The 27,187-nt window shown below is 35.8% G+C and overlaps 1 protein-coding gene across 6 annotated transcripts; it reads left to right on the top strand.

Annotated features, from left to right (window-relative positions):
* Positions 1 to 233: 233 nt before the first annotated feature.
* SNX16 (sorting nexin 16) lies at positions 234 to 26,866 on the top strand. 6 transcript variants are annotated; one of them, XM_067290594.1, is made up of 8 exons: positions 234 to 289; positions 4,297 to 4,763; positions 8,584 to 8,670; positions 12,845 to 12,993; positions 18,764 to 18,833; positions 22,219 to 22,355; positions 24,606 to 24,722; positions 25,024 to 26,866. In XM_067290594.1, exons 2-8 carry the CDS (start codon positions 4,398 to 4,400, stop codon positions 25,130 to 25,132), a joined length of 1,035 nt encoding a protein of 344 aa, XP_067146695.1. In that variant the 5' UTR covers positions 234 to 289; positions 4,297 to 4,397; the 3' UTR covers positions 25,133 to 26,866. The 6 variants fall into 6 exon arrangements, with proteins under 6 accessions (XP_067146695.1, XP_067146696.1, XP_013798325.1 ...); XM_067290595.1 differs by having other exon boundaries at positions 242 to 289; positions 4,397 to 4,763; XM_013942871.2 differs by lacking the exon at positions 234 to 289 and adding an exon at positions 632 to 714 and having other exon boundaries at positions 24,606 to 24,709.
* The last annotated feature ends 321 nt before the right edge of the window (positions 26,867 to 27,187 follow it).

The following is a 27,187-nucleotide window of genomic DNA, read 5'->3' as shown; positions in this document are numbered from 1 at the left end:
ATGCCCCGCGGCAGGCTCTGCCCCACTGTGCGGCCGCGCATTGCCTGCCGGGAAGTGAAGGCTTTCCCGGCTCGCGGGGCACGACGGTACCTGCAGTCCTTATGCGAACGTAGTCCCCCTCCGACCCCTCTTGCCGGCTGCGCACCCCGCGCCGCAGGTACGGGGCCGTGGCCCCGCCCCCTCCCGCGCGGCCCCCTCCCGCGCGGCCCCGCCTCTGCGCGCGGCGGGGGGCGGGCGCGGCGAGGGAGAGGGACGGCGCCCGCACTGGTGGTGGCGGCGGCGGCGGCAGGTGAGCGGCCTTGCGGGCTCCGGGAGAGCGCGCCCGGCGGCGGGGCAGCGGGAGCCATCTCGCGGCGGCGGCGCTGGCGCTGCGACGCGATGCGACGCGGGGCGCCCGAGCAGCAGGCCGTGCGGCGGGGCAGGGCTTCCCGGGCTGGCCCGGCCTTTCGGCGTGTCGCCGTGCCGCGGGGCTGATGTCGCCCCTCCTGTTTGCCGCTGGCTTAACGGCGAGGTGCGCGGGGGGGGGCGCGGGAGCCCGGCGGCGGAAGCCCGGTGTCCCGGGGCGAGCGGCGGCTGCCGGCCCTGTAGGGCCGTCGCGCCAGGGTGGCGCCGCAGGTCGCGGCGTGCGGTTGCTGCCGCCTCGTCGCGGTTCTGGCAGCAGTTGTGACAACGCGGAGTGAGAGGCGGGTGCCAATTGCTGGGGCTGAGCGGGAGGTAAGTGGAGTTCCTTCTTTTAATTCTGTTTGAGGACCATTAAATCACAGAGCTAGTAAACATAAACGCTTCTTACTGTGTTTTTTGGGGGGGAAGGAGGGTTGCTGGTTTACAAGCATACGGTGTTTCTCACTCGGTAACAAACTCTGGGGCGGTACTTGCCTCCCTGTGGGTGCATGTTAGGTGCTATAAGTGGGCTCGTAAGCAAGTAAAATACGTGGTGAAATACATTGGTCAACGCTGGCGCAAGATCTTTATTTATTTTTAAAAGTTTGTAGACCCTAACACGACGAAAATGTTGCTGTAATTTAAAAGTTCCAGTAATTCCTAAGGAAACATTCCATTGTAGTAAATCGTTTAAAACCTGAACAATAAAAATCAGCCTGACTTCGTTGTCCAAACAGACGTATCTATAAGTAACCAGATCAGTGTTGCATAACTGAAGCTTACCGAATCCAATCGAAGTGTTAAACAAGGATTGTTTTATTTATAATCTGTTATCCGTGCATTGCATAGCTTCCATGTTTTTCAATGAACCCAAAAACCATTAGCTTAAAAGAATTTGGAATTGCCATAGCTTAGAGTTGGAGGTAAACCCTTTTAAAATGTTTTTATTATGGATTGTTTGCTTCACCCACAGAAAGGGAGGTGACTGTTGTAAACACTCGGGTAGGAGAAGTTGGTGTCATGCTGTTTTGTAGCATGTGACAGTAGGGTTCCTGGGACTCTATCCTATCCTGTTTCAAATTTAGCAATTAAGTACTTCAAGTGAATGTGCTCATCTTTTCATTTCATTCTGAACTTGCAGTTGGAAATCAAACTGAGCCAAATACAAGTTATGAACAGGAAACAAATTTCTTCTGAAAAATAAAGAATGTAAATATTTAGATGAGAGAGAGCGCAGTGGTTGGTTTATCTTTTAGAAGGCAGCACAGGGATCTGCATGTTTCGAAGGTTGCTCTACGGCAATGATTCTCCTGGTTTAATGTAATGGCATGTGAGACCGGTCTGCACTGGAGTTTGGATATGTAGCTGACTTTGCACTTCCCTCCTTTGTGCACTGATGTGAACACTTATCTTGTCTAAAAGCGTTTTATCAAATTAGTGTTTGCTGCTTCTGTTATATGAATTGACAGTAAGCTTCTATATTCATAGAAAAGCTTTAAGCAGTAAGATTGTAACCCTCATCTGAGCATTGTATCCTTTTTCTAATGTTTAGCATTTATAAGCTGTAAATTTTGTATTAGTGTGTTGTTGTTTTTTTTAACCCTGTTGCAATTCATAACGAGTAAATATTTTGGATATACTGTAGAGGTATCAGAATTTCCAGATAAGATGCATTTATATGCATATAAAGGATTTATATATACGTATTTATGATATGGTAAATTCTTACATAATATCCGTGTATGCTTCTTTTTACTGAAAAAATACATCATATTAAACAACCTAGTGTGCCTCTAGCTCACTTAACCTAACGCTTCTACTAGTTGAAGAATACTCTTCTATTCCTGTTAAGAGTTTGGGGGATCTGAGCAGTGCATTGATGGTGTCAGCCCCTTTTCTTTTTTATGGGCAAGTTTACTATCTTAGTTTGAGTCAAGAAAATCGTTTAGAAGCAAATTTTGATCACCATTTAATATGCTTTGGGTCACAAAGTCTTGCAGTGTACAAAAGAAACTAAACCAGAAAATGCTTGCTGGGAATAGACCTAATGCACTTCAGCTGTTAATAGGCATCCCGTCAATGGCAGCAAATTAAACTAGTCTGAAATAAAAACTGCTGAAGCATGTCTGGTGTAGATGTTGGATGCACAATACCGGCCGCTTTGCTGTGCGGATCTGCTCATATTTAGGTGTGCTACTGGCTGATATAGGTTTATTTGAGGCAGAAAATAGTTTCAATAACTCAAATACAGCTGAAGAAAAGGATTTAGACCTTAGCCTAGCTACAGGAGAGTGTCTTGGCTCCAGCGCAGGTGTGACTAGCTTCTTTCAAACTATGTGATGTTGAAGCAGTTCAACTGTGTGATCCGTGGAGTTAAGTCACATAACTAACCACAGGGCCGTGCTGCACTAGGAGCTGCTGGATAGTCCAAATCCCACACCTGAGCAGCAAAATGTGAACCAGCAGGGGTTTATGAGATTGACATTTCTACTCCCTGGGATGCTGCTAAATGACCAGCCTCATCCCACAGTGAGGCAGAGATGCTCTTGAGGAGTCGTTGCCAATTCAAAACTTCTCCTTGTGGTCATGTTCCCATAGCTTTCAAACATACTAAGTGTGTCGAGTGTGTGAAGACTTTACTATATAGTCAAAGGACTGGGAAGTTCTGCTTTCCCTGACTGAAGGAATTATCTCAAGAGCTTTTCTTGATCTTTCTTGCTGACGTGGGTTCGTTTCATATTTACTTACTTATTTGTGTTCAGTCATATTTCATATTTATTTCAAGCAGGAGAATGAAAATATCACACTGCAATTAGGAAACCCATTCAGTTTTTGCTCCAGTAGGTGATGGATTGTTTGTATGATGTGAATCAGATTGACAGTTTCCCATTTCACAACAGCCTGCAGCCTTGTGGTTAGTGTACTCTTGGGCAAAATGTGTGGTGACTCAAATCCTGTTAATCCAAAGAGATAGCATCTAATTTGCATCTTGTGTGAGTCCTCCTTCTGGTATTTTGTTAAAATAGAATGCTGCTGCTTTTTTGGCAGTTTGAGACTACCTTAATTTTATGTTACTTTCTTTGAAATGTGCACACACACAAAAAAATTAATTTTGACTTGAAATGGTTTTGTTGTAGAAAAAATGTCAAAACTTATTTATCTCTCTTCCCCAAAACTTATTTTATTCCATTTTAATCTGCTGCCAAAATGGAAAAATAGTTATTGTCACAACACTGTTTTTGATGTATGTGCTTGTAAAACTTAATTGCTCCAATTAAAGCTACATAAAATCTGCCCAGTTAACATTGTTACAGTATTATATGCAATGAAGTTATAAAGTTGTTGTTTTGAAAATATCTTGCTTTGAAAACAGATCTGTCATACTTCAGTGAGTATATGTAATATATACAGGTGAAAGAACATGTATTTGCAAATACAGTTTACTGTGTTTTCTTTTGATTCAGGTCATGCATATTATTGCATGCATATTTGGTTCATATAGTCTGCTCTGTACATCTTACAGAAACATAATTCTGAAAAAAATTTTGTACCATTTATGCTAAACAGTTAAACTACATCAGCTTTTCAGACTTAAAATTGCTGACTTCTTTAATAAAACAAAATAACACAAATCATAAAAAAATTTCTTTCACAATCTTACTTTAATTTTCTTTCATTTTTATTTTAATAGTGAAAATTCAGGCAGAGTCCTGAAAGGCCTGAAAATACATCCTTTAAACTATATGGATGTAATTTTAAGGCAGCATTTTATATTTATATTAAATTCCTTGTGGAAGTGTTTAACCATTGATACTGATATTAACCATCTCAATATTGGTATAGTTTCTTCCAAAAACAGTTGTTTTCACTTAATATAAACAAAAGGTTTGACAATATTTCTGTCCTCCCCTGCAGGTACTGTTCTTGAAGAGGAAGCATGGATCATCCAGTGGATGAACCTTGAACTCCTGGACCAGAAACTGAGTTGTTGTTTTTTTTTTTTTTCCCCATGAAGGATGGCAACACCATATGTTCCTGTTCCTATTGGAAGTTCATCTTCCAGCTTTACAAACAGAAACCAAAGAAGTTCTTCTTTTGGGAGCATATCAACAAGTTCAAGCTCCTCAAAAGGACAGCTGGAAGACTCTACTGTTGGTAGTTTTAAAAAGATGAGCGTGCCTGACCAGATTGGCTCTACGTCATCTGTGTGTAGTAGTCCACTTGTTAGGACTAAGTTTACAGGTATGGACACATCCATAGAATACTGTTCTCAGCCCATAGAAGATATAGAGCAGAATACAGATTCAAGGAGCTGGGAAGATCGACCATCCACGCCTACTATACTGGGTTATGAGGTGATGGAGGAAAGGGCAAAATTCACTGTAAGTTTTGGGGATAGTACAGTTCATCCTATATAGACATTCAGATAATGATTGAATATACTTTGTGTTCTCTTTCATAAATGAAACCTGCAGTTCAGGGATGTTGTAGTACTTTGCAAATACCAATCTAGCTTCAAAGTACTGTAATCTGGCAGGAAAGTATCCTCCCCTTTTTACAGGTGGGGGGAAATGAAGCAGTCTTTTCTGAAGTTGTGTGTGCAGAATAGAAATGCTTTGCTCTACTTCAAGTATCATGCGTTTCTCCTGGAAAAGTCAGAAATTCCTTACAAAGTTACAATTCCTTGCAAAATTGAACTGGATACTTAAACATCTTAAAATGTAGTCTTTTATTTTAAATGAGCAACAAAACACCCTGATATTTACCTTTTAAAGTTATTTAGAAACACAACATGTACTTCAATGTACAAACACTGTTTACAGCTTCTGACATTGCTGGGTTTAGCTTCTAATTAGGGGAAATCTCTTCTGTTCCAGAGGCCTCAGGGTGAGGTGTCACATGTGTGGTATCTCATGGCAAAACACTAGCTTAACTGTTTTAAATTGATTTTTCTCAAAATATACAGTAGCTGACTTTTTTTTAATATACCGTACACAGATAAGATACTGCTTTGTGGATATGGTTGAAACATTTCGTTGGGATAACTAAGCAATGTTTGTGTAACTGATAGAAGTTGGTTGGGTACTAGTTATTAAAAAAATAACAAATAGGTAAGAAGGAGGAAACAGTAGACAAGCATTTGTTCTCTGGTTTTCTTTTAGATTAGAAATGTCAGAAAGCTAACGCCTTTAGGACACTTAAAATACTAGTAAAATCATCAAGTTCTTTTACAAAGAATTCAATAGTGCTATTTTTTAATTATCTGAAAGCAATATCCTGTCATAGGTTTTTAATATCACTATGCATGGTAATGTAAGAGAAGAGCCAAAAAAAAATTTTGCATATAAGTTTAAAAAGTTCTTTTTAAATAATACCTTCAAAGCTAAAACTATGAATAGTATTGTTGTATTGACATGGTTTGGTCTGAAAATATGCCAAAGCATATTCCAGTATGCTTATAGGATGTTCTTCAACTGCATTTAAAATACAGAGTCAAAATAGTCATTGTATGTATAAGGCCTTACAGTACAAATGAAACATTCTTCATAGTTAAAATGCTTGGGTGCTTTTTTTGCTCTTTCTGAATTCACTTCTTGTGTTGCTGTGTTTGTTTCAGAGAGCAACAGAAAACATAAGCAGTTAATTAAAGATAAACTTGCAATTATGTATTAAAGCTAGTGAGTAATTAGTGCTAGAAATGTTGGTTGCTGCTGTGGTGCACAATCAGTGGAAGTGAAATTGAAGTTACTTTTAAAAGCTGCAGAAAGGAGGCTTATTTACTAAAGTTTTAATACAGTTTGTGTAGCATTTCATTGCTCCCAAGAATATGAATCTGAATTACTTATGCTTTGTGATGTACCAACTTTAACAGTTAAACATTAGTGTATTTTGGAGTACATAGCTGCTGAAGCTTAGGGAGAAAAAACCTTGTCTGAGAAACTTCTGCATTTGTAAGCAGTTGGTCTCAAATTAGTTGGCTAATGTGGAATGTTCGCTTACCACTCACTATTTTTCTTTTTAGGTTTTGAATTACTTGAAACTTTCACTGCTTTAATAAATCAAATGGAAATGATAGCGAGATGCTGAATCTTCTAGAAATTGGTTTCTAATGCATATTTTCATTGAATATTTTGCATTTATGGAATAAGGCAATTTAAGACTGACTGAAAATTGCTTGAATTTGTTGAATTCATTTCTTGTTTTCCCTCACAAACTTGTATGAACTAACTGAGAGTCAGTTTTGTAATACTTGAGAGCTTTGTTTATTAATTGCAAGTCTGAAAAAGGAAAAAATACCTTTTTTTCCTAGTTTTGTAGGGAAAAAAAAAGAAGAATGTTTGTTCCAGGTTGACCATATTTTTTTCAGCCAGTAAATCACTATTATGCTCCTCATTAGACTTGCTAAGCTGACCATAATTTGGGAAGAATATTTTTAAGTTGACTAATATTTACTTGGAAACTGTTCAAAGGGAGGGCCAAGCTAGCTGTTTGTTTTTTTGCTTACATATGCACTTATGGAAAAAAAACAATATTTTTGCAAAACTTTTAATAGAATACTCTGTAAATCAACAAACCTATTCCAAAGCTTCTTGTTCTGTGTTTAACTGCATACTAGCAAACCATCTTCACAAGCAGTTCTGCTTTATGAAATTTCTATAAAATAGAGCTCCCTGGTTATTTAAAAGTTAGTATGACAGGAAGGGTAAAATATTTGGACCCACATTTATGCAAAAAAATACAAGAAAATAAAATTGTATTTGAATGCTGGCTTTGCAGACACGTGTTATACTTGCAGAACGGATTTTAATAGCTAATAGCTTTTTTATGACTGAAATATTGCCTCTGCCACAATATGTGACATCTGTGGGTGCTGCTGCTTCAAGTAAGACTTTTGTGTTTAGAAATATAGATAAGAGGTGCTTGCTGAAAATTTGCTTTTGATTCATATTGTAGTTATCTGTAGATATTATAACTCTGCAACTTAATACTTTATAGAATACAAGAAGGCGAAAAGTAGTTGAGTCTCTCAGGTGCACAGAGGTTGGCTAACTTTGAGGTTACCAGATGCTGGGACTGCAACGGGAAAAATACATTTATCCGTTAAGAGAACTGGCTGTGAAAGCATGAAACCCTATGAAAGATTTCGCTATGCTGTAGATGAGAAAATTATTAGAAAATGTTTAAGGAATTTGGTTAAACGCCCACTGAGGGATTATTTATCATTACAATTCCAGAAATATATTTTTCTTGCTTGGAGATTATTAGTTTTAACCTAAAAGAAAATGTAAATTGGGAAAGGTAACTCGGTGCAATTGCAAAGTCTCTTTTTTTATATATTGGAAAAAGTAAGGTTGTGACATGAGAACTGTTTTCCTAGACTTTGTTTGTTCCTAGTTAAAGTTGTTTTTTATTAGATTTGTTGGGTTCAGGCATTTGAACATCGGTCACTTTTGCCTTTCTCTTTTTAATCTACTCTGCTTTGCACACTCCCACTGCAGTCCTCCAAAAGGTTTTTATTATTATTATTATTATTATTATTATTATTAACAACCCATTTTCTTTTAAGTTGGAGAATGGTGCTGTTGTTTTGCTACATCTGATTCAAAAGATCAGTTACTTCTGGTTTACAATGCTGGTATAATCATTCTGACACAGTCATCTACAGAGGTGGATGGGTGTTCATATTCTGCCTGGAAAGACAAAAACTAATGTTCAAGACAAATTGAACCAGAGCAGAATCTTATTTTTTATCCTACACCTTTTTTTTTTTTTTTCTTGTGAGCCAAGGCGTATGAGCTGTGTTAAAATAATATAAGGCTCAGTAACTGCATGATTACTACTGTTGTGTAAAGAGCAGATTGGCCTCCAGAATTAATAAGTAAAACTGAAATTCAGCAAAAGTTAAAGTAGATCTGTAAAACCTACTTCAGTTGTCTCTTTGGTAGCAGGGACTTGATTTTCCATAGAGGGGAAATCTGGAAGGAGTTTCACAAACCTGCCAAAGAGAGAAGGTAGTTAATTATATTTGGAAAATACAAAAAATCTTTCCTTAAATTCTGAAATTTATTAATACTGCTGATTTAATTAGATTTTTTTTATTTGTGAGTTGTTTCATTAAAAAATAAAGGATCATTTCAGCCTTCCAGCCAATGCAGCGTGAAGTTCTGCACTTTTTTCTGATGTTCTTGTTTTTCCACACAGGTGTACAAAATACTAGTAAAAAGAAGTTCAGAGGAAAGTTGGGTGGTTTTTAGACGGTACACTGACTTTTCCAGGCTTAATGACAAGGTGAGAGATAAGTATACAGTAGTAAATTCTCAACCAACTTACCTCACTCTTATTTCTTGTTTCTCTTTGTTTCATGTTTTTGTCACTTCTTCTTCTGCTTTTGCTTCTTTACTGCATATAAAACATTTTCTATATTAATGAACGAAACACATAGGATTCCTCATTTTTGCAAAGATTGTGTCTATGAAATAACTAGTGTAAGTATACTGTCTTCAGTGCAGCAAAATCTGCTTTTGAGGGTCATAGGCTGATGGAAACTAAAATTTTTTGAGCATCAGAAGTACTTTTTGTGTTGATCAATCTTTTGTTTTTAGAGTCTTGGAAGTTAGTTGTGACATATCAGATCACTATCAGTAGTGTGGAAAACTAAAACTTCACATATACTTTTTCAGACTAGATACTTAGATATTTTGATTTTTACAAGTAAAGTCTCTATAATCAAATCTTTGACATGAATGTTTGACTTTTGCCTTGATTTATAACAGGAATTTTTCCCCTTTGTATTATTGGCTAAAGTTTTTGGGTTTTTTTTCATCTTTTAGTATACATCTAAACAATTCTTTTGTTACAATTCTGGAATTCTCTTTAAGTTTCAGAATTACAGCACATTTCAAGTAATGCAGCTGGTATTTCTGTCTTTTAAGAGTTGAAGAGTAAATGATTATATGTTTTTATCAGTGGTTCAAAAGACATGATACAGTGTTTGCAGCTCCTTGTTGATAGTGCTCTAATGACAAATACTAGAAATGAAATTTCATGCATGTATACTTTTAGGATTTTCTGTGCCATATTTGCTAGAAACCCAGTATAAACAAGAGGTATAATGTATAACAATGTATAAATCCATTATGTTATAAATTCATTTCTCCAGCCTCCTTTTTGAGATTGGTGGCAGATTATTCATTCCCTGAAATGATATCAGAAAGTTGCCATTAAACGCCCACTGAATTGAATAATTGAGTGCTGCATGAATCATAGTTTGGAGTATTGACAGAGGGGAATGGCTTTTCAGGAAGACCAAGTAAAGAGAGAAAAGAGCAGGTCTTGTGTTGTGTGCCTTAGGTATATGCTTGTTCTGAAGTTCACACTGAGCTGAGAGCTGGACTTTGGAAATGGCTGAAAATGGAGAAAAGAATAGGGACAGTGTAGCAATAGGACACATGTAGATAAAATGACACAGACCTGATGAATGCAGTTTAGCTAGTTAATAGAAGGAGCTGGTGGACTTAATAGTGTTCTTTATTTACCCTGATCTCTCAGAGAAAATACATAAGGCAAAATAGATAGGAATAGGATCCTGGAAAGGTTTTGAACATAACTTCCTTTACTTTCTGAAATATTTTTAGTACAGAGCAGCTAATAAAATAAAAACTAATGGGAGTAAAAGACATCAGAATCATATGATTCTGAAAAAAGTAGAGTTTAAGTGCAGAGTGATTAAGTGTCAGAAGAGTAGAATTCAAGCCCAAGAAACTAGAGAGTTTTGTCATTCAAAAAACTTCTTTCCAGGAGATAAAAAGGATATGAAAACATCATGCCTGTTGAAAGAAGACAAATAAAAACACAATGGCATACTAATCTAATGCAAACGAAAGATAAGTATGTTACCGGTATGGGTACATGAGAAGTCCTCTTTTGATTTCAAAATCAAAAGCAATCAATCAGAAGCAAAGAATACACAGAGAGGTCAGCACAAAGGAGTAGCGCAAACTTGGAAGGAGTAAGGCAGAAGTGCTGAGATGCAGGACAAACTATCACAGGATGACTGAAGCAATAAAGTTCTATAAATCATTAGAAACAGAAGTAATAGAAGGAGACAGGAAAATATAGGTCCATTACTTGGGAGCAAACTATGGAAAGCAATTAGCAAAGGATACAGCAAAGACTAAACTACTGTCTTTTGCCATAATTTTAACAAAATTGTTAATTTGAGAGCATGTTGAACATGATGAAATCTGAGGGATTAGGAGCAAAAGCTACAGTACAGACATTTGGCTAGTTGCATAGGTTTTGTCGCTTAAGGACACCTAGTGTATTGGAGAAATGTGTGAAAAATGCACTTCCATCTTGAGAAAAGGTGCAAGAAGAACTTTTTAAAGTTTATTACTCTACCTGTAAAGCTGTTGAATAAATAATAAAATGGCCAATTCTTAAGAACCAACAACTTAACTATTTTTCCCTAAGGCTGTGCAATCTTTCCCTCATGTGACATGCATGATCTATCACATGATGATGTAGGGGAGAGACATCTAGGAAGAATGCTGGATCTAAGCAAGCTGTCAAAGGCAGCATAGCTTGTCTGACCCATAGTTTTCCTGCTGCATCTGAGGAGTGCTCGAGAAGGAATTCCTCAAGACTGTGCTGTTGAAAATGGATCTGCTGACAGCAACTAGCTTTCTCAGACTCTTCATCCACGAAAGGAGCAATCTGTGGGTAGACATGCTCTTCCCTTACAAAAGAAACAATGTGATCTGCATAAACAGACAAGTGAAATCATCGTTAAGCAGAAATCCAGCTGGTTGAAATGCTTTCCCAGCTGTCCTTATCTATCATCCTCTCTACAATTAAGTCTTCTTCTGTTATCTTCTCTGGGTCCAGGTGCATTCAGTATTTCATTAACTAACAGGGGTTATGGAGTGTGGAGGATACTTGAATGTATGGTGTTAATGATAATTTTGTAATAGGTGAAGGAACTTTGGATAACCAAAGATAAAAATAGTCTAATAAAAACAGGAAATTCAGTCTGAGAACAAGACTACATATACTTAAAGAAAACATTAAATACACAAATAAAGAAGGTGACTTTGACAAACAATTGTATAGATAAGGAACTAATAATACCATGGGCTACAAATTGACTATGCAATAACTGTGATCTTAAAAGGCACTCTTCTCATGGTATGAGATGGTGCTGCTATGAACAAACATAAGTCACGAAGGTGGTTATTTCTTTAAAATGTTTAGTGAAATTCTAGCTGGAATACAGTATCTGGTTTTGTTATGTTTTGTTTAATTTTTTTTTTTAAACTTAATCTGCTGAAGAGTTGCCCAGGAGTTTTTTCAGAGAGTCCATAAAGTGTAGTTAAAAACAGCAATCTTATTGTCACAGTGCTTAAGTTTGCTAGCAGCTATGTAAACACTGAGAAGTAAAATGTTTTTTGCGGGGAGATTCTGGAATCCCTGTCATTGGAACATTCATGTGAATGTATTAGATGTATTCAGTACATCTGACAGAAGTTTGCTTGATCGTGTTTTCATGAAAAGATTAACTGGTTCTTGTGTGAATTGCAATTACATTATTTTTGTAAAACCTTTTTTTGTTCACTGTAAATCCTCTTAGAGATTTTTTTGTGTTTGCATCAAACATCCCATTTAAGAAAACACATCTAAAAATTTTTTATGAAAGCATTAAGGTTTTGTTACCTTCATGCATAGTAGAAAAAAGTAAATTGGCATCCTTGGACAAGTCAATCATTACATAATTTTAGGCCTCCATTTAATTCCATATTTCATTTCCAAATTCAAAAAAAAAAAAAACTTCTAGGTATTTCTGACACTGAGTATACCTAATTGCTATTTAAGTAAGCTACGAATATAATTTTGCATGTTAGTACCAAGGTTTATACCACATCTGTGTATAAAATAGTTTGAGTCTTTGAGGAGCTGCTCTTTGCTAGAAGTATTTCATGCATCTGTCATAATTCATTCTGATTCAAAAAAAGTCCCCAAAAAAAGATGAGTTGCAGTGTTGTAGGTCTGTAATGAGTTTTATATATTTTATTTATATAGTACTTTTTATTCCTGAGTACTTTAGAAGAAACATCACCGAAATGCTTACTCATCTAACACTTATTACTTACATAAAGTTTTCTTATATTTACTGACTCAAAGACATTCAGTAGCAAAGCATAGCTTTTTCACTTTTGTTTGTATATGGTGAATTTGAGAGGTCATTTGATTGCCTAAGGCAAAACAGCAAGTGGTAGAACTGAGTCTAGAATTTATACAATAATTTGGATTGTACTTATGGTTGTGAGACTTACCTAGTGCTTGAACTTAACAGAAGATGAAGACATCCAATAATTCTGAGTAAAGTTCAATGCCTTCATCAAATTCAGTATTTCATGCTGATGGTTTTTTGTATGTTTTCATTCATCTTTGGTTTCTATTTCAGCTAAAAGATATGTTTCCAGGCTTTCGATTGGCTCTTCCACCAAAGCGCTGGTTCAAGGATAATTATAATCCTGACTTCTTGGAAGATCGACAGTTGGGACTACAAGCATTCCTCCAAAACCTAGTAGCTCATAAAGATATTGCTAACTGGTATGTGATTTAAATTTTGTGGGTTGTGGGTTTTTTTACTCAAACTCCTAGTATAGGCCATAGAATTTCGTTAATGTTCATGTTGTGCATTTAGTCATTATGTGCATTATTTGGTGTCCTATTAAATTAATTACATTTTAACCTAAGCAGAAAAGGGTATTGCAGTATTTTGAATTGTGCGTGGTTAACTACAACTGCATGCTGTAATATTTAATTTTAAAATGTTAGACTAAACCATTTTTACTCCTAAAGCGTAATTTCTGTATGCTGAAAGCAGATTTGATGTATTAGTAGTTTATATTGCAATCCAATATTAGGTTTTCGTAATGTGAAGCTCTTACACTACTATGCAGTTACTTCTTAAAACGTGCATTAAACTGGCATAATGTGCATTACCTGACATAATAGTAAAAGAAGTACCTTTATAGATTACTTTACATAAGTAAATGTAAACCACTAATCAAAGAAGACTGAAGAGTCTAAAAAATCTTAGTATGATTAAGTAACCAAGTGCAGAAGTCTTACTGACCAGTGTATTTTTTCATACCAAAGTGGAAGATCCTTCCAAGCCTGGCAGATGAGAAGAGCATAATTCTGGCAAATGAAACGTAACATCATATCAATATAGGCCGAAAGAAAGTTTTAAGAAGCAAGTTGATAGAGGCATAGCTGTTAGTTCTAACTACCTTTTCAACATTAGAAATAGAAAAACTTAGAGAGTTAGGTCAGAAGATGATCAGGAAGTAAAGGGAGCATTCAGGAAAGATAAGGCTGTTGCGAAACTCCTAAATGCATTTTTTCATGCTAGCATTCATTACAGAGGAATTGAGAGTTTGTTTTACCAGTCCCATTCTTTTGGGGAACTATCTTCAATTGAAACATCATTAAAAGTGAAGAGTAAGAAATTGTCCAGAGCAAATGGCATTCCCTCAAGAATTTTACAGGAAGTAAAATGTAAAATTGCTGAGCAAGTACCTGTGGCGTTACAGCATCTGATGTCCACATTTGCCTTAGTTTGTTAGAAGAATGACTAGTATTACTTTTCACGCCTTCTTTTTTTCCTTAAGAACTTGAGTATTAAGTCTGGGAACTATAGACCAGGTCTTCTGATGTTGCTTATAATGGAAAACAGAAGTGGTAAACAGATGAATAAAAGTGCTTGAGAAAGCAATAATGTCTTTTGCAGAGGGAAGTCTAATTTACAGATGGTTAGGAGGGAGCTCATGTAAAATGTTTGAAAGGTAAGGGGAGAAGAATTGAAGAGAGTTTATGAGCATTACCTATGGAATTCTGGATCACAGTTCTGGGCACTGATGTTCAGCATAATTGAAATGATCTGGAAAAGGGAGAGACCAATAGGATTATGAAGTATTGTAGAAGGATCCCTAGATATTGAGTGACTAACAGATTAAATTGCATGTCATTAAGTGCAAAATAACAGAAAGTACATACATACAGAATCATAGAATTAATTAGTTGTTACAACCCAGCATTGATGTAAATAGTTTTCCAAAAAAGCCTAGTGTTCAGCAATAGTCAAAAGGGAGGATAAAAATTGTTCAAGAGGAACTTGACAGCTAAGAGAAAATTACATTATTACTATGGAAATCTGAATTGCACTTTCTCACAGTCTAAAGCACTTTTTCAGAAGAGGGTATGCTAGAAGCACAGAGAAGGCAAGCAAGGGCAGATGAAGCTGCAGAATAGCTTCCCTACGGGTAAAATTTTGCTGAATTTAATCTTTCCGTCTTGGGAAGGAGATGACTAAACAGGGCAGGTGAAATCATGAAAGAGATGGGGAAGGTGAGTAAAGAACGCTATTTTTTTTGTTTGAGTCATAGTCAAAGTGTCACACTAAGTTACAAAGCTTTGTTGTGAGATATTAGAGGCAAAAAACATAAATGATTTCAAAAGAAATTGGGATCAACTGTGGTGTTTGTCCATCAGTGGCTATTAAACATGATTATCTGGATGAAATATATGGCTGAGAAGTTTAAGAACTTACTGGTTTTTAAAATTACACAATGGTGGGTGTGCCAAAAAAGGGATTCTTCTCGAAACATCAGTTACTGTCATGTTGCTGGACATAGAATAGTGAGCTAGATGGACTTCTGGTCTGAGTGAATGTCTCTGAAGACCTTTTGCTGAGCTTCACAATGTTGCAGCTAGCCTGGGATTTCAACTAGCTTGTTTGTATCTTGATGATGGTCCAAAATGATTGAACTAAACACAGTAAAAATCTTTCATGATCTAATGCAAAAACTAGTAAGTAACTTTTGGAATACATTTCTAATCAGATTTAGAAGGGAGCTTAAATGTTTGTTTTTCAAGCAGGTAGATAGTTGTAGTGTGTTTTGTTTTTTAAGAAAACTTATGTCTTGGCTGTGTAAGGCTCTGCCTTAAGATTTAAGTTATTTTAAGCCTTACAGTTTAGGATGTAAGTTTGCATCTAATGAAAATCTGAATTCTTCATGCAATTATTAAATTAGGGAGGTTTGATCTGTCTGAATTTCTTACCTGCTTATAAGAGAATAAAAGTTACTATTGAATTAATATTTGCACCTTACAGGAGCAGTGTGAGAATCTGAATTTGCTTCTGCCACAAAAGCTCACCCCTTTACTTCTACAGTTTTGCAAAGAAATCCGAAACTGCTTGGGTCACACCAAAACCAAACTACCCACCTGTCTTTGTAGAGAAATCTCTTTTGTTTTTCTTTATGCACTGTATTAGTATTGAGATACTGAGAGTGTGTAGGAAACTCACCCTTTGCATACATTGTTTGGTATATCTACTTGATATACACTAGATTCACAAAGTAGTTTAAAGATAAAACATAGGATGGCATGCATATAACTTAAGTTCAGAGTCTGCGTTTATGGATTATTTATCTTTTGTCTTGTATTGAAGATTCAGTGAAAGATCAAATTGAAATCCACCCACAGAGTTTAGTATGTTAAAGAAAATTCCACATAACCCAGGAGGTGGGAGAAAGAAGTTTAACCTGCTAAACAAAAGCATCAGCTGGCTTCATAAATGACAGCTCTTCTCTGCCTCCACCCTGTGGAAGGAGCAGCTTGAAAGGAAGGAACTCAGCTGTTGAGTCTTGTCATACAGCCAGACCCTGTGTGTGCAGCACTGTCTTCTCTGCCCTGAGCTGCTGCCCTTCTTAACACTGGTGTGCGCTGGCATTGCTGCCTCTCTTGAGAAGGACGTTGGCTGGCTTAGGAGCGAAGAAGAAAGGAAGGATCTGTGCATAGCAATGATGCTACTTGATGTGGAAGATTTCTGTGAGCTATCATAGTCTTAAGACAGAATTCTCTCCTATTTCTTAAATGGAAAAAAAGAGGTATATATCATGTGGAGGGGAAAACAGGGTCAAAGCAGACTCTCAAAGCTAGGTTGCAAATGAATATTTATACCACCAATGGAACATTTTTGTAATAGAAATTAAGCACGTTTTCGGTGCTCTTAAGTTGCAGTGACCTGTGGCTTTAAGTTTCTTGATTTCTGTATATACAAGACTGAATCTACAGCTCTTGGTTTCAAGATGTTTCCAAAACAGTAGAAAAAGACAGAAATGTCTGCAAGCAGCTTTAGGGAGAACAAAAAATGGGTATGATCTATTAATTAATGATTATACATGTAGATTGAATATTTATGCATATTCATTCTTTTGGGTATTCCTTTTTTCACACGCAAGCATTACTGAATGTCATATCATCTTAATATTACACTTCACTACAATAAAATTATTATCATAATGTAGAAACTAAATATTCTAAAATACGTTTGAACCGAGCTCGGTGAACGAAGGATAAAGATATGGAAGAAAAATGATGAGCAGAAATTTTTCCATGTGACAAGTTCTTCTGAGTTAGCCATACATGAGCTCATTCAGCACAATTTTTGTCTTTATGAAAAGAACAATTCAACTATAAAAGATGGATTTGAGCATCATGTTAGAAAAGGGTCACTTCAAATAGGCAGATTAAACAATCTGGAAAACAAATACAGTGTTCTTTTTCCTTGAAGACTACTTTCTATGGCTGAATAACCTTTCGTTTGGTAAAGTTTGGGGTTATGTTTCCTAATAATTTAACTAACTTAATGACTTGTCACTGTCCATCACTTTCTGAGCTAACAGGAGGGATAATTTTGTTTTAAGTAGCAGGATTTTTTATTGTTTTTTGAGTACTTGGGAGAAACTGTTTTAATTGTAGAAGTTTAGGCCATGGCTTGCGCAGATCATGAATTGATTTCTGTAAGTCACTGTTGGAGAGGGTTGAAAAAGGAAGGGTCGTAATGAAAGCATGGAGGAGATCTGCACTGTGGACCACATCTATCACAAAGACTAAATGGGGAAAGGAGTGTATTGGCATAATAGGAGAAGGAATTTTTTGGGATGATGTAAAGGCTGCTGAGGTGAAGATGGAGATGAAGACAAGAATTCAGACCAGACATTGGCCAAAAAAAAAAAGTATCTTCAGGTCTGCAACAGGGACTTGAAAACAGGCTTACGTAAATCCAGCGACAAAATAAAGGTGAAATACAGCATGTGTTTTAGATAAATATTCATCAGAGCTTTCCTAAAAGTCATGGTATAATCAGCAGTCAAGTGTTTGCTGAAAAAATGTCTCTCCCCATTTTGGTTGCAAAACCTGAACTGTTTGATCAGACTAGTAGCTGGAGAAAAATAGTGTCTTTTCTTATGTTTGTACTTAGTGTTTGCCTCAAATGTATGGAATGAGAGGAAGGCAGAAAACTACTTCCTTTTGTCCTCACCTTCCCATGGGACTTGCATAGGAGAAAAAGATAGTGAATTCATTTAGAGTCGCATCTTCCATTTTTGTGCATTCATTGCAATAGAAGATGATTTACAGATCTGTAAGTAGTGAGCGCAAGGCACAGAATTGCTAATAAGCATATATTATTCTGATTTAAGGGTATTTGTAGAAGAATGAATAAAACAGAGCAGGAAAGGCTTAGTCAGAAAATTGGGTGAAGATGCATGTTTGCAGATAATTGTTTGTATAATCTCCGCAACTGGAGATAATTGAGATATCTTGTTTTGGAGTAAACCAGAGGATTGTACATACTTTCTTCTTCTGGCTTTTACAAAACTGAGCATGGAGGAGCATGACGACTGTTACACAATTTCAAGATGAATGCATTAGTTGCAAATGTATGTTTAGCAAAGACATGTAGTACATCCGTGGCCCATTAACCTTGGCAGTTTTTTCTTTTATAACTTTTTTTTTTACTGTGTATATGTCAATGGATTGTGATCTTAACAAAATGGAGACACACAAGCACATCTTTCACTGCCCATGGTTAGTTCCGCTGATATACCCTGAAGAGATCTGTGTATGAATTTTAGCAGCATACTTTTTCATTCACTTTCTAATTCTTTTTTTTCTTTTTTTTTAAACCATGAGAATTTTTCAAGCATCTTCAATATCAAAGTGATAAACTTACTTCAGTTGTCATGCAGTAATGATTTCTCTGAAGCTTCAGAAAAAAACACTCTAAATTGGATATTGCCCTCTGTTTTAAAACTCTTAAGAGCCCTTTGCAAACTTCTAAGTTAGATTATAAGTACTGTCCCTGGTTAACACATATAGCTGAGACTTAGTTTGTTAAAATTATTTGGAATGCTTGGGAGTAATGTCAGGGTAAATTTTCATTAAGTCCCTTGAAGAAATATTGGCATCATATTTAGGTATTGTTGCTTTTTTTTGTACTTTAACTAATTTACTTTATTTGGTAAAGCCTTGCAGTGAGAGAATTTCTTTGTCTGGATGATCCTCCGGGTCCTTTCGATAGTCTAGAGGAGAGCAGGGTAAGTACTATGTAATATGACAAAAGCAAAAAGCAGTAGTTGTTGTTAGAATATTGTAAAAATCTGCTGAGCAGTGCAAATGTTGCAAATAAAACATTTTTTGTTTCCATTCTTTCCCCAAAAATTGTAAATGCATGTATTTCTAAAACTGACACATGATCTTTTGATAACTAGTACACACTGATAATCTTTGACCACTGTACTTGATACTTGTCCTAAGATATAGTCTCTTCCCTTTTGCTTCTCCAAGCATCAGGTGAAGTGGTGGTGGTTTTCATTTGTGTGATTTTTTTTTTTTTTTTTTTTTGACAACTACTGATGGTAGAAGAATTTTGTTCTGAATATGAATAAGGAGAGTTTTTGAAGATTTTGTAGACACATTGTCACAATGTGTACAAATTAGACTTCCAGTCTTGCAGTAAAATTTGTGCTATGAAATTTAATGAAAGGGTTAACTCTGACCACCAAAAATAATGATTAACCCAGACAGTTTCAGTTAGTGAAGAGAATATATTTTCATATAGTGTTCTTGCAAATAACTGATTCAAGTAGTCTCATAAGATAGCAGCTTTTCAAGATGCATTGGAGTGAAATGGACAGCTAATGCTATAGGCTGCAGCCTGTTTTGCCAGAAGTGTTTCACTGGCATGCAGAGCTATATCTAGTATGTCTAGAACTGATCACTTTAGTTTTCTTGCTTTATAGAATAAAAATATGTTTTGGAACTGCGCATATATTGTTAATACTATAGAAATCGTGAATGTTAAGTGAAGCTCGTTCAACTAGGTTTATTTTTATCGCTTTTGAGTGTGAGTGGGAGTGCTTTGGCTCTGGTTCCACTACTATGTATATCTGAAGGATTTGGTATGTTTTGTGTGTTATGGGCTTTCATTTGATTTCTGCATGGTTACTTTTCATCTTAACTGTTTAATTGTAAGTTGATGAACTAAAATGATAATAAAATTACAGGAATTTGTTCATATTAATTAGGAAACATAAGCTCCTTCTTCATAGTGATTTTGACCATACATACTGTGCTGAAGTCCCATCAGGGTTATCCTTTCACCATAGGAATTTAGGCAAACTATTAAAATAGATCTGCTGCTGTTGTGCTGGCTACTAACCATTTCTGTAAAACTGTCAGATATAGTTGTCAGAAAATTCTAGTCTCCAAGAGATAATGCACCTTGTTATATCGTTTCCATCCTCCCCTCACCCATTTCTTTTTAGCAACCATGCCCAACTCCAGGACAAATGCTACAGTTCATATCCTTATTCCTAGAGCTCTGTTTTAGAGCCCCAAAACTGCTTCTATTTCACCTGCTGTTACTGAACTTACTTAGGCCTTTTCATGTATGTAGTATCATATTTATAATAGCTATCTGGTACTTAACTGTGCAACATCCATCAACCACAGAAATTTAGGCAAAATATTGAATAAAGCAGTCTTTTTGTCATCTCCTTGGTAATTCTTTCCGCAAGTCCTTTCTCAGCCATCTGGGTTTCGTGATCCACTGAAGAAGTAACTCCTCTTTCAGCTGGGCTGTTTCTGTTGCTCTTTCAGAACTTATGGGACTATAGATCCCATCTGGGTTTTATAACTGTACAAGGCTCTGGCTGTCCAGCTCTTGAAGGAGCAACATATCTCATTACACACAATTCCCTGATAGGTCTCTCTCTGCTTTAGTTCACCTTTCTTTAGAACATGTTTCTTTAGAATGTGTTGATATTTTCTCATTCAGTTCTGAACATTGACTTTCTTTATATGTTCATCTGATACATAATTTCAACTAGAGATGAATTTTTCAAGATTGTTTTCCATTTTCATATAGAACAATAAAACAATTCACAACTCCCATTGAATATTTTTAGTTATTCTGTAAATAAGGAAATGCGTCCATATCCATAAATCTAAATGTAAAAATAATACTACTTGTATTCTTAAGAAACTAATGGTCAATTTTCAGTCAGGACACCAGCAACCCTGAACAGTCTTACAATATCCACTTAATTGGCTTGATGAAACAAGATTACTGCTTAGCTGGAGTGATTGCTAGGTTTCACTAAAAAGGCTTGTTGTGAAGAATGAGTTCCATGCCATGTGTTCTCATCTCTAGTAGATGAGAATAAAGCTATGGCTTTACTGATGATTGGTCTTCAGTGCCTGTCAGTTAAGATAATTTTGCTATCCCAGTCAGTAAAACAAATTAACTTTAAAACCACAATTAATGTCAAAAATAAATCAATAGAAATGGATATTTGATTGAAAAACACTACATTTGTTTTAATTGTATAGTTACAGGAAAACTTAACATTTTAAAGAAATTGATTATGAGTTTACTTGAATTAAAGCAAAGAACAGAATCTTAATGTTCTGGATAATTTTATGATCTTACAAAAACAGTGTCCTAACCACATTGATTTTTATTGAGCTCATATAAAATGTTAATATTCAATATATTCCATGAATTAGTTGTTAATAGCATGTAGAATTAAGTCAAGAAACCTGCTTGGGTTTCTTATATATCAAGAACATGTAAATTATTAAATCAGAGTTGCACATTACTGTTGGTAGACTTACTGTTACTAGTAATAGAATAGCAGGCTCTATGCCAACACTTTTGGCATTTCCTGCATTGAATGGATATTGCATTATACATTAGCTCTATGCATTAAGTCTTGATTGCTCACGCAAATTCATCATGATGTACTATGTATACATGTCACCATGAGCAGAGTAACACCAAATACCTACCATGATGGAGTAGTTAGTGATCTTAGTATTTAATTAAACTTTTTCAAACATTTTTTTCTGTTGGTCTTCTTCATAATTGTTAATTTGTAACAGCTATGTATTGGTATGTAACTGCTACTTTCCATCCTTAACCTGGATAAGGGAGAAAACATGCACTTTGTCTGAACAGTCTTTATTCTCTATCATGAAATTGCTCGAGGCTCTGCCACTTGCATCTTTGAAACTGACTTCAAAGTCATGTGAAAGAAAAGCTTATATGAGGGCGGAGGAGGAGGAGGAAGTTCAGCTGATCTGTACAGGCAGAAAGATTCACGACTAGGGACTGCATGTCAAAAGAGGGGAACCTCTTTCTGAGAAAAGTGTTTATTTTGTAGCGACACAAACGTCAAGGATGCAGCAAAGTATTTGCATTGCAGTTCAGTGTAGTACATGTATTGTTCAAAGCAAAGTGACATGCTATATTAAGGACAAAACTAATTGTTTTTTTTAAAAGCTTGTATAGCTCTTTATGGTAATCAATACAAAGAGAAACAGCTACAGTTCTGTTACAGTTTGATATTTCTAAAAGCAAAATCAATAAAGGTGATCCACTGAAGTTAAATGGAAGGTATTCTTAAATCTTTCTTTTAGGCTTTCTGTGAAACTCTGGAGGAAACAAATTACCGTCTACAGAAAGAACTGCTTGAAAAACAAAGGGAGGTTGAATCACTGAAGAAATTGTTAAGTGAAAAACAACTTCACATAGATGCTATTGAAAGAAGAATTAGGTATGTAGAAATTGTACAATTTTCAGGAGTTTCTTTCCACAAACATGTTTTCCCTGGATAGTCACAACCAACTCTGAATGTGTTCTTGGAAACATGTTTTCCGCATGATAGCTGCACACAAGGAAGTATTTTCAATAATCGTTCTCATGTACTGGCTAAAAAGCTGTTATTTAGTACAAATTGAGTGTTATTCCATCTTTCCCCCTAAAATAACACTGGTTATGTTTCCTAATCTTTTAGTTCTTGTAAAGATATGGCAAACATTCTGCCTTTGAAATTCTGGATAGGTGGAACACCTCACTAGAGATGACAGCGATAGAAAAATTCCTTTGAGTTATAAAACTTCTTCTGTACTCAAAGCTTTGATAGAGTATAGTGATCAAGTGATTATTCATCTATATTAATGGCTTTAACTGTGTTGTTCTGAGGTGCCTGGAATGATGCAACAGATAGCTTTGAAATAGCATTGGAGATTATCTATTTAAATCCAAGGAAAAAAATGGTGGAGTTTCATAATAAAACTTTATGGTGCCTGTCTACTAAATTGTGCAACAGACCCAGGGCAGTTGATGCTGAAGTACTCAGTCAATCTGCGGAGTCAGTCATTGTGGAGTTTCTTTAGGAAAGCAGTAAATTCCCATGGACCCTTTAGAAGCTATTTTAGTAGTATTTGGGATGTTCATTCTAGCATATCCCTGTGACTAACGAATTACATTTTGGGGTATATGGTTTAAGTTTAAATGGGCTAGATATGAAAAAGGATATAAATGTAATTGTTGTGACTTATTGCGAATTCTGATCCAAATACCATAGTCAGCTTGTTACTTTTTCCTGAAGGGAAGTAATGAGGTTTGAAAGTTGCTTTCCCTGTTTGAGAAGAAAGTTATGACTCTTACTGATAGCTTAAACACTAATATAGCCAATAAAAATTAAATAACTCACATTTGGCTATGATGTGTTCATTGTGGTAGGAAATTCTTTGTTACTAGAATTAAAATAAGAAGGCATGAATAAGAAAAAGGGAATTTTTTTCGTGCTTTCCCTGAAGATAGATTTCTTAACACTAGGGTGCCCTGTTTCCCAGACTGTATTGAAAGTAAGTCAAGTAGTAGCTGAAGTCTAGATGAGAAATAATTCCTGTGAATTTTCAGTTGTAAAAGTAGGTTACTTAACTCTTCCATTTCTGCTAGAGTAAACCTCTGACTTTGTTAAAGAAATTTGTTTGTCTGATGGGAGTTGAACCCACCAAAAGAAAAAAAAATTAATTTGGCTTTGAAGTGGAATTCTGATCTGATGGCTCAAGAGGAATTAAGCATCTTCTGCCTTTACCATCTAGAGGCCAAGTACTTAGGATTTATATAAAGTAGGAGTGGAACAATTGGGCAAGGTATCAGACTTGTAGGCATCTACGTACCTCGCTGGATTTGGCCCTAACATAATACAATAGTAGTATTCTCTATCATTATTTTATTACTAACAATGCATGCTTTAAAATATAACAGTGGAAAGAATAGTACTTAGAGCAATTAAAAAGTAGTGAAATAGAGTAAGATTATTTTCAACACAAATTTATGTACAAACCTTTCTTTCCAACTGAAGTAGCAGCTTTCAGCACTAAATTAACAAGCTTTCCACACAGAAAAATATTTTGGAAACAAGGGGTTTTTTCTGCAAATTCTGCATGGCCATATTTTCATTTTTAGCCAGGCTAGTAGGATTGACAACTCCTGGGTTGCTGTTAAGGAAAAGCTTGTTACCTGTCTCTTTTATTGTTAATGGAAAAATGTATTGCTCTGATAAACTTATATGTGAGTATAAAGTTACAATGGAGAAGCTTGAGAAACTATTAAAAAAAAAAATTATTTATCATTCTGTCTTTTCCTCTACTTCTGACTGTGTTTTGATTTTTAACGTAGAAGGATTTGTGTGGCTTAGATCATCTGTTTCTAATTTCTTACCTAAACTGTAATCACTTCTCTGGGACTTGAAATCTTTTGTACAGCCACTAAGTTGTAATGCAACCAGAGGACTGAATTCAGTTTAGGAATGAGTAGCTGGAGCAGATAAAACTATTTCAATAGCTATCCAGTTCAAACCCTGCATCTCTGCAGTAATAAAAGAAATGGGGCATATAGGAGTGAGATTGATAGTTTTCCAGAAATAGCTAAGTTTTAAGTGAAATAAACAGCTCTTCAGTGATGAATGTTTGCCATAAATGGATTGGTGGTACTCTGTTCTTATTTGTTATAGGGATTTATCTTTAGGAAAAATGACTCGTCAAATGTCAGGAGAAGAAAGTGAGTGCAGTGGTGAGGTGGAGTCTTCTGCAGTAGAAGCAGACCAGGGTACCCTGGGTGAGGACAGCTGGTAAATACTATTTTATTTCACATAAAGTATGTTTTTATTTTTCTTAAAGTACATTTTTAAATATTTGGTCTTAGATAAATACTGCACAGCTGAGGAATTCAGCATTTTATTGCACATATTTGTAGCTATCCCATGTTTCATTCAGGCCCTCAGGATAGATCATTTTAGTATATATGTGATCACTGGTGTAAGCGGTAAGTTGAACAAGTCTTGCAAATGTTTGGTGGATTTCAGACATAAAACTACTGTGGAGAATCATGTTAGTTTCCATTTGACAAAACTTATTGATCTGTTATTGCAGCTCAGATAAAGAGAATCACGAGGCGTGCTGGAGTGGCTCTTTGGCTGAAAGTTCTGTACCAGAAATTGAAGTCGCTGAAGTAGCGTATACTGCTGATGAAGAAGAATAGATCAGTAGCAGCTGCTGTTACCTTGACAAATGATGCTTGGGACAGACCCTGTGGGTAGGAGCATATAGTAGCTGTAAAGAATTTACAGCAAAGAGCAAGAACGCACATAGTGAATGTTTACATAAATCCTTACAAATTATTGACGTAAGAAATATACTCAGTGCTGCTTTGATTTCAGTTTTTATCTAGCCTTTATATATTTAATATATTAAGTCTAATAAGGGCTAAAATCAGCTAAAGTTTAGATAATGTACATATGTGATTTGGCTGACTTTTCTAGTGGAGTGACAAAAACTTCACATTGTGTCAGCAAACAGTTAACTAGCATGTCATATGTTGCCATTGATGTGACACATTTGATGTGTTCATCTGTTTGGTATTTGTGTTTTCATATTCTTATAGCCATAAATTAATGCTTGTTGAAGTAAAAATGGACTCATCTTACATTTAATAAGAGTGTAGAATTTGTTTTTAAATTCTAAAAATGATTATTTCTCTGGAAATTTTAATGCAATGCAATAGGAAAACTTACAGTACCAAGAGAAAAGTACTTACAAAATGGGATTATAGTTGAACATTTTAATCAAAAACTGGTCATTTTTGCTGAAGGAACTAATGAGACCCCCCAAAACACTGTGTATTTACATCCCAAGAGAGCATGCTGTAATACTTTGTTTAGTTCGGTAATGCTACTTTTAAATCTGGGATACCTTCGCTATATACCCACGTAACAATATGTCAGTGAGTTTGCCTTTTACCTGGAACACTACCTCTTACCATCTTGCAAATGCATTCATGCCTCATTTAAAAATATTCTAGATTATATGGAGATAATTGAAAGACTCGTAAAGAAGCCATATTTTTTTCTGCACAGTTCATAACTAGATTGAATCTAGTTGCATCTAGTTGCAATGTATTTTTGTTTCAATGTATTGTACACATGGGGATATTGCTACATATGTTCTATAGCCTATTTTTCAAATCGTATTAAGACAGGAGATGCACTTTATTATAATTAAGACTCCATTGTGCCAAGTTCAGTTGGCTAATTGGTTGAGAAAGGGGAGTTGCAAGGAGAGGATTATGTAGTGCCTTTTTGTATTTTACTTGTTCATTACTGCAGGATTTTGTTACAGTGCTCTGGGACAGCTTTATGGAATCTTTGACAGCTTGTCTCTATTCTTCACTTATTTACTGAAAGTGCCTTGTTTTATTCTGCTTTTCCAATAGGAAGAATGCTGTTTTGTTTTAATCTTTTTTTTTTTTCCTCCCTATACCACCCACATCTTTGTTTAATGTTGTTAATATGCAGTGTCTTTGTGCTGGAGTTTTCAAAGGGAACTTTGTACTTCAGGCTGTACATACAATGACCTTTATGCAGAACCGTATAAGCCTTCCTGGTGAAATAAAACTATGGACAAAACACCTGTCTTTTTTCCACTGTAGAAAATATTCTGAACACCTTGTCTGTTAAAATGGATAATATTATTAGAAAGAGACATCTCTTACCTCATTGATTTCATACAATTACTCAACTTTTGGTCTAAGTTCCATTTGTCTTTGTACCAAAAATTGTCTGCATGAATGAGTCAGAATGCTGTAACGACACACCAGAAAACTTGCTGTACTTCTGAAGATTAAAATGAAAAACGACTCATCTTTTTTTATATTCTATATGAATCCTCACAAACATTGAGTGAACTCAATAAAGTTATGACACCTCTTGAAAATTCATGTAATCTTTTGATAAATATTACTTATTTGAAAAGAAGATTGAACTGTGTATATTAAAATAATGTTAGCTTTAGAACTATAAATGTTTTAAAATTTTTGAAAATGTGCTTGGATCATATATGATAGGAATTTTAAAAAGTATTTTATCTAGGTAAATCTGCAGATCCCATCACTAAACATTTTATAGTTTAGTTATGAGGGCAAAGGAATGAGAATTTTGTTGTGCTCTCTTTTATAAGATATTTTGCTGTCTCAAAATATTTAGTATCACATGAATAGACACTTTTGTTTAATTGAAGTCAAGATTCCCTTAATCTGAGC

The sequence above is a fragment of the Apteryx mantelli genome, chromosome 2 (assembly GCF_036417845.1).
Source record: "Apteryx mantelli isolate bAptMan1 chromosome 2, bAptMan1.hap1, whole genome shotgun sequence".
NCBI lineage: Eukaryota > Metazoa > Chordata > Aves > Apterygiformes > Apterygidae > Apteryx > Apteryx mantelli.
Note: the sequence above shows the minus strand (reverse complement) of the source record. Positions and strands in the feature narration are given on the sequence as shown.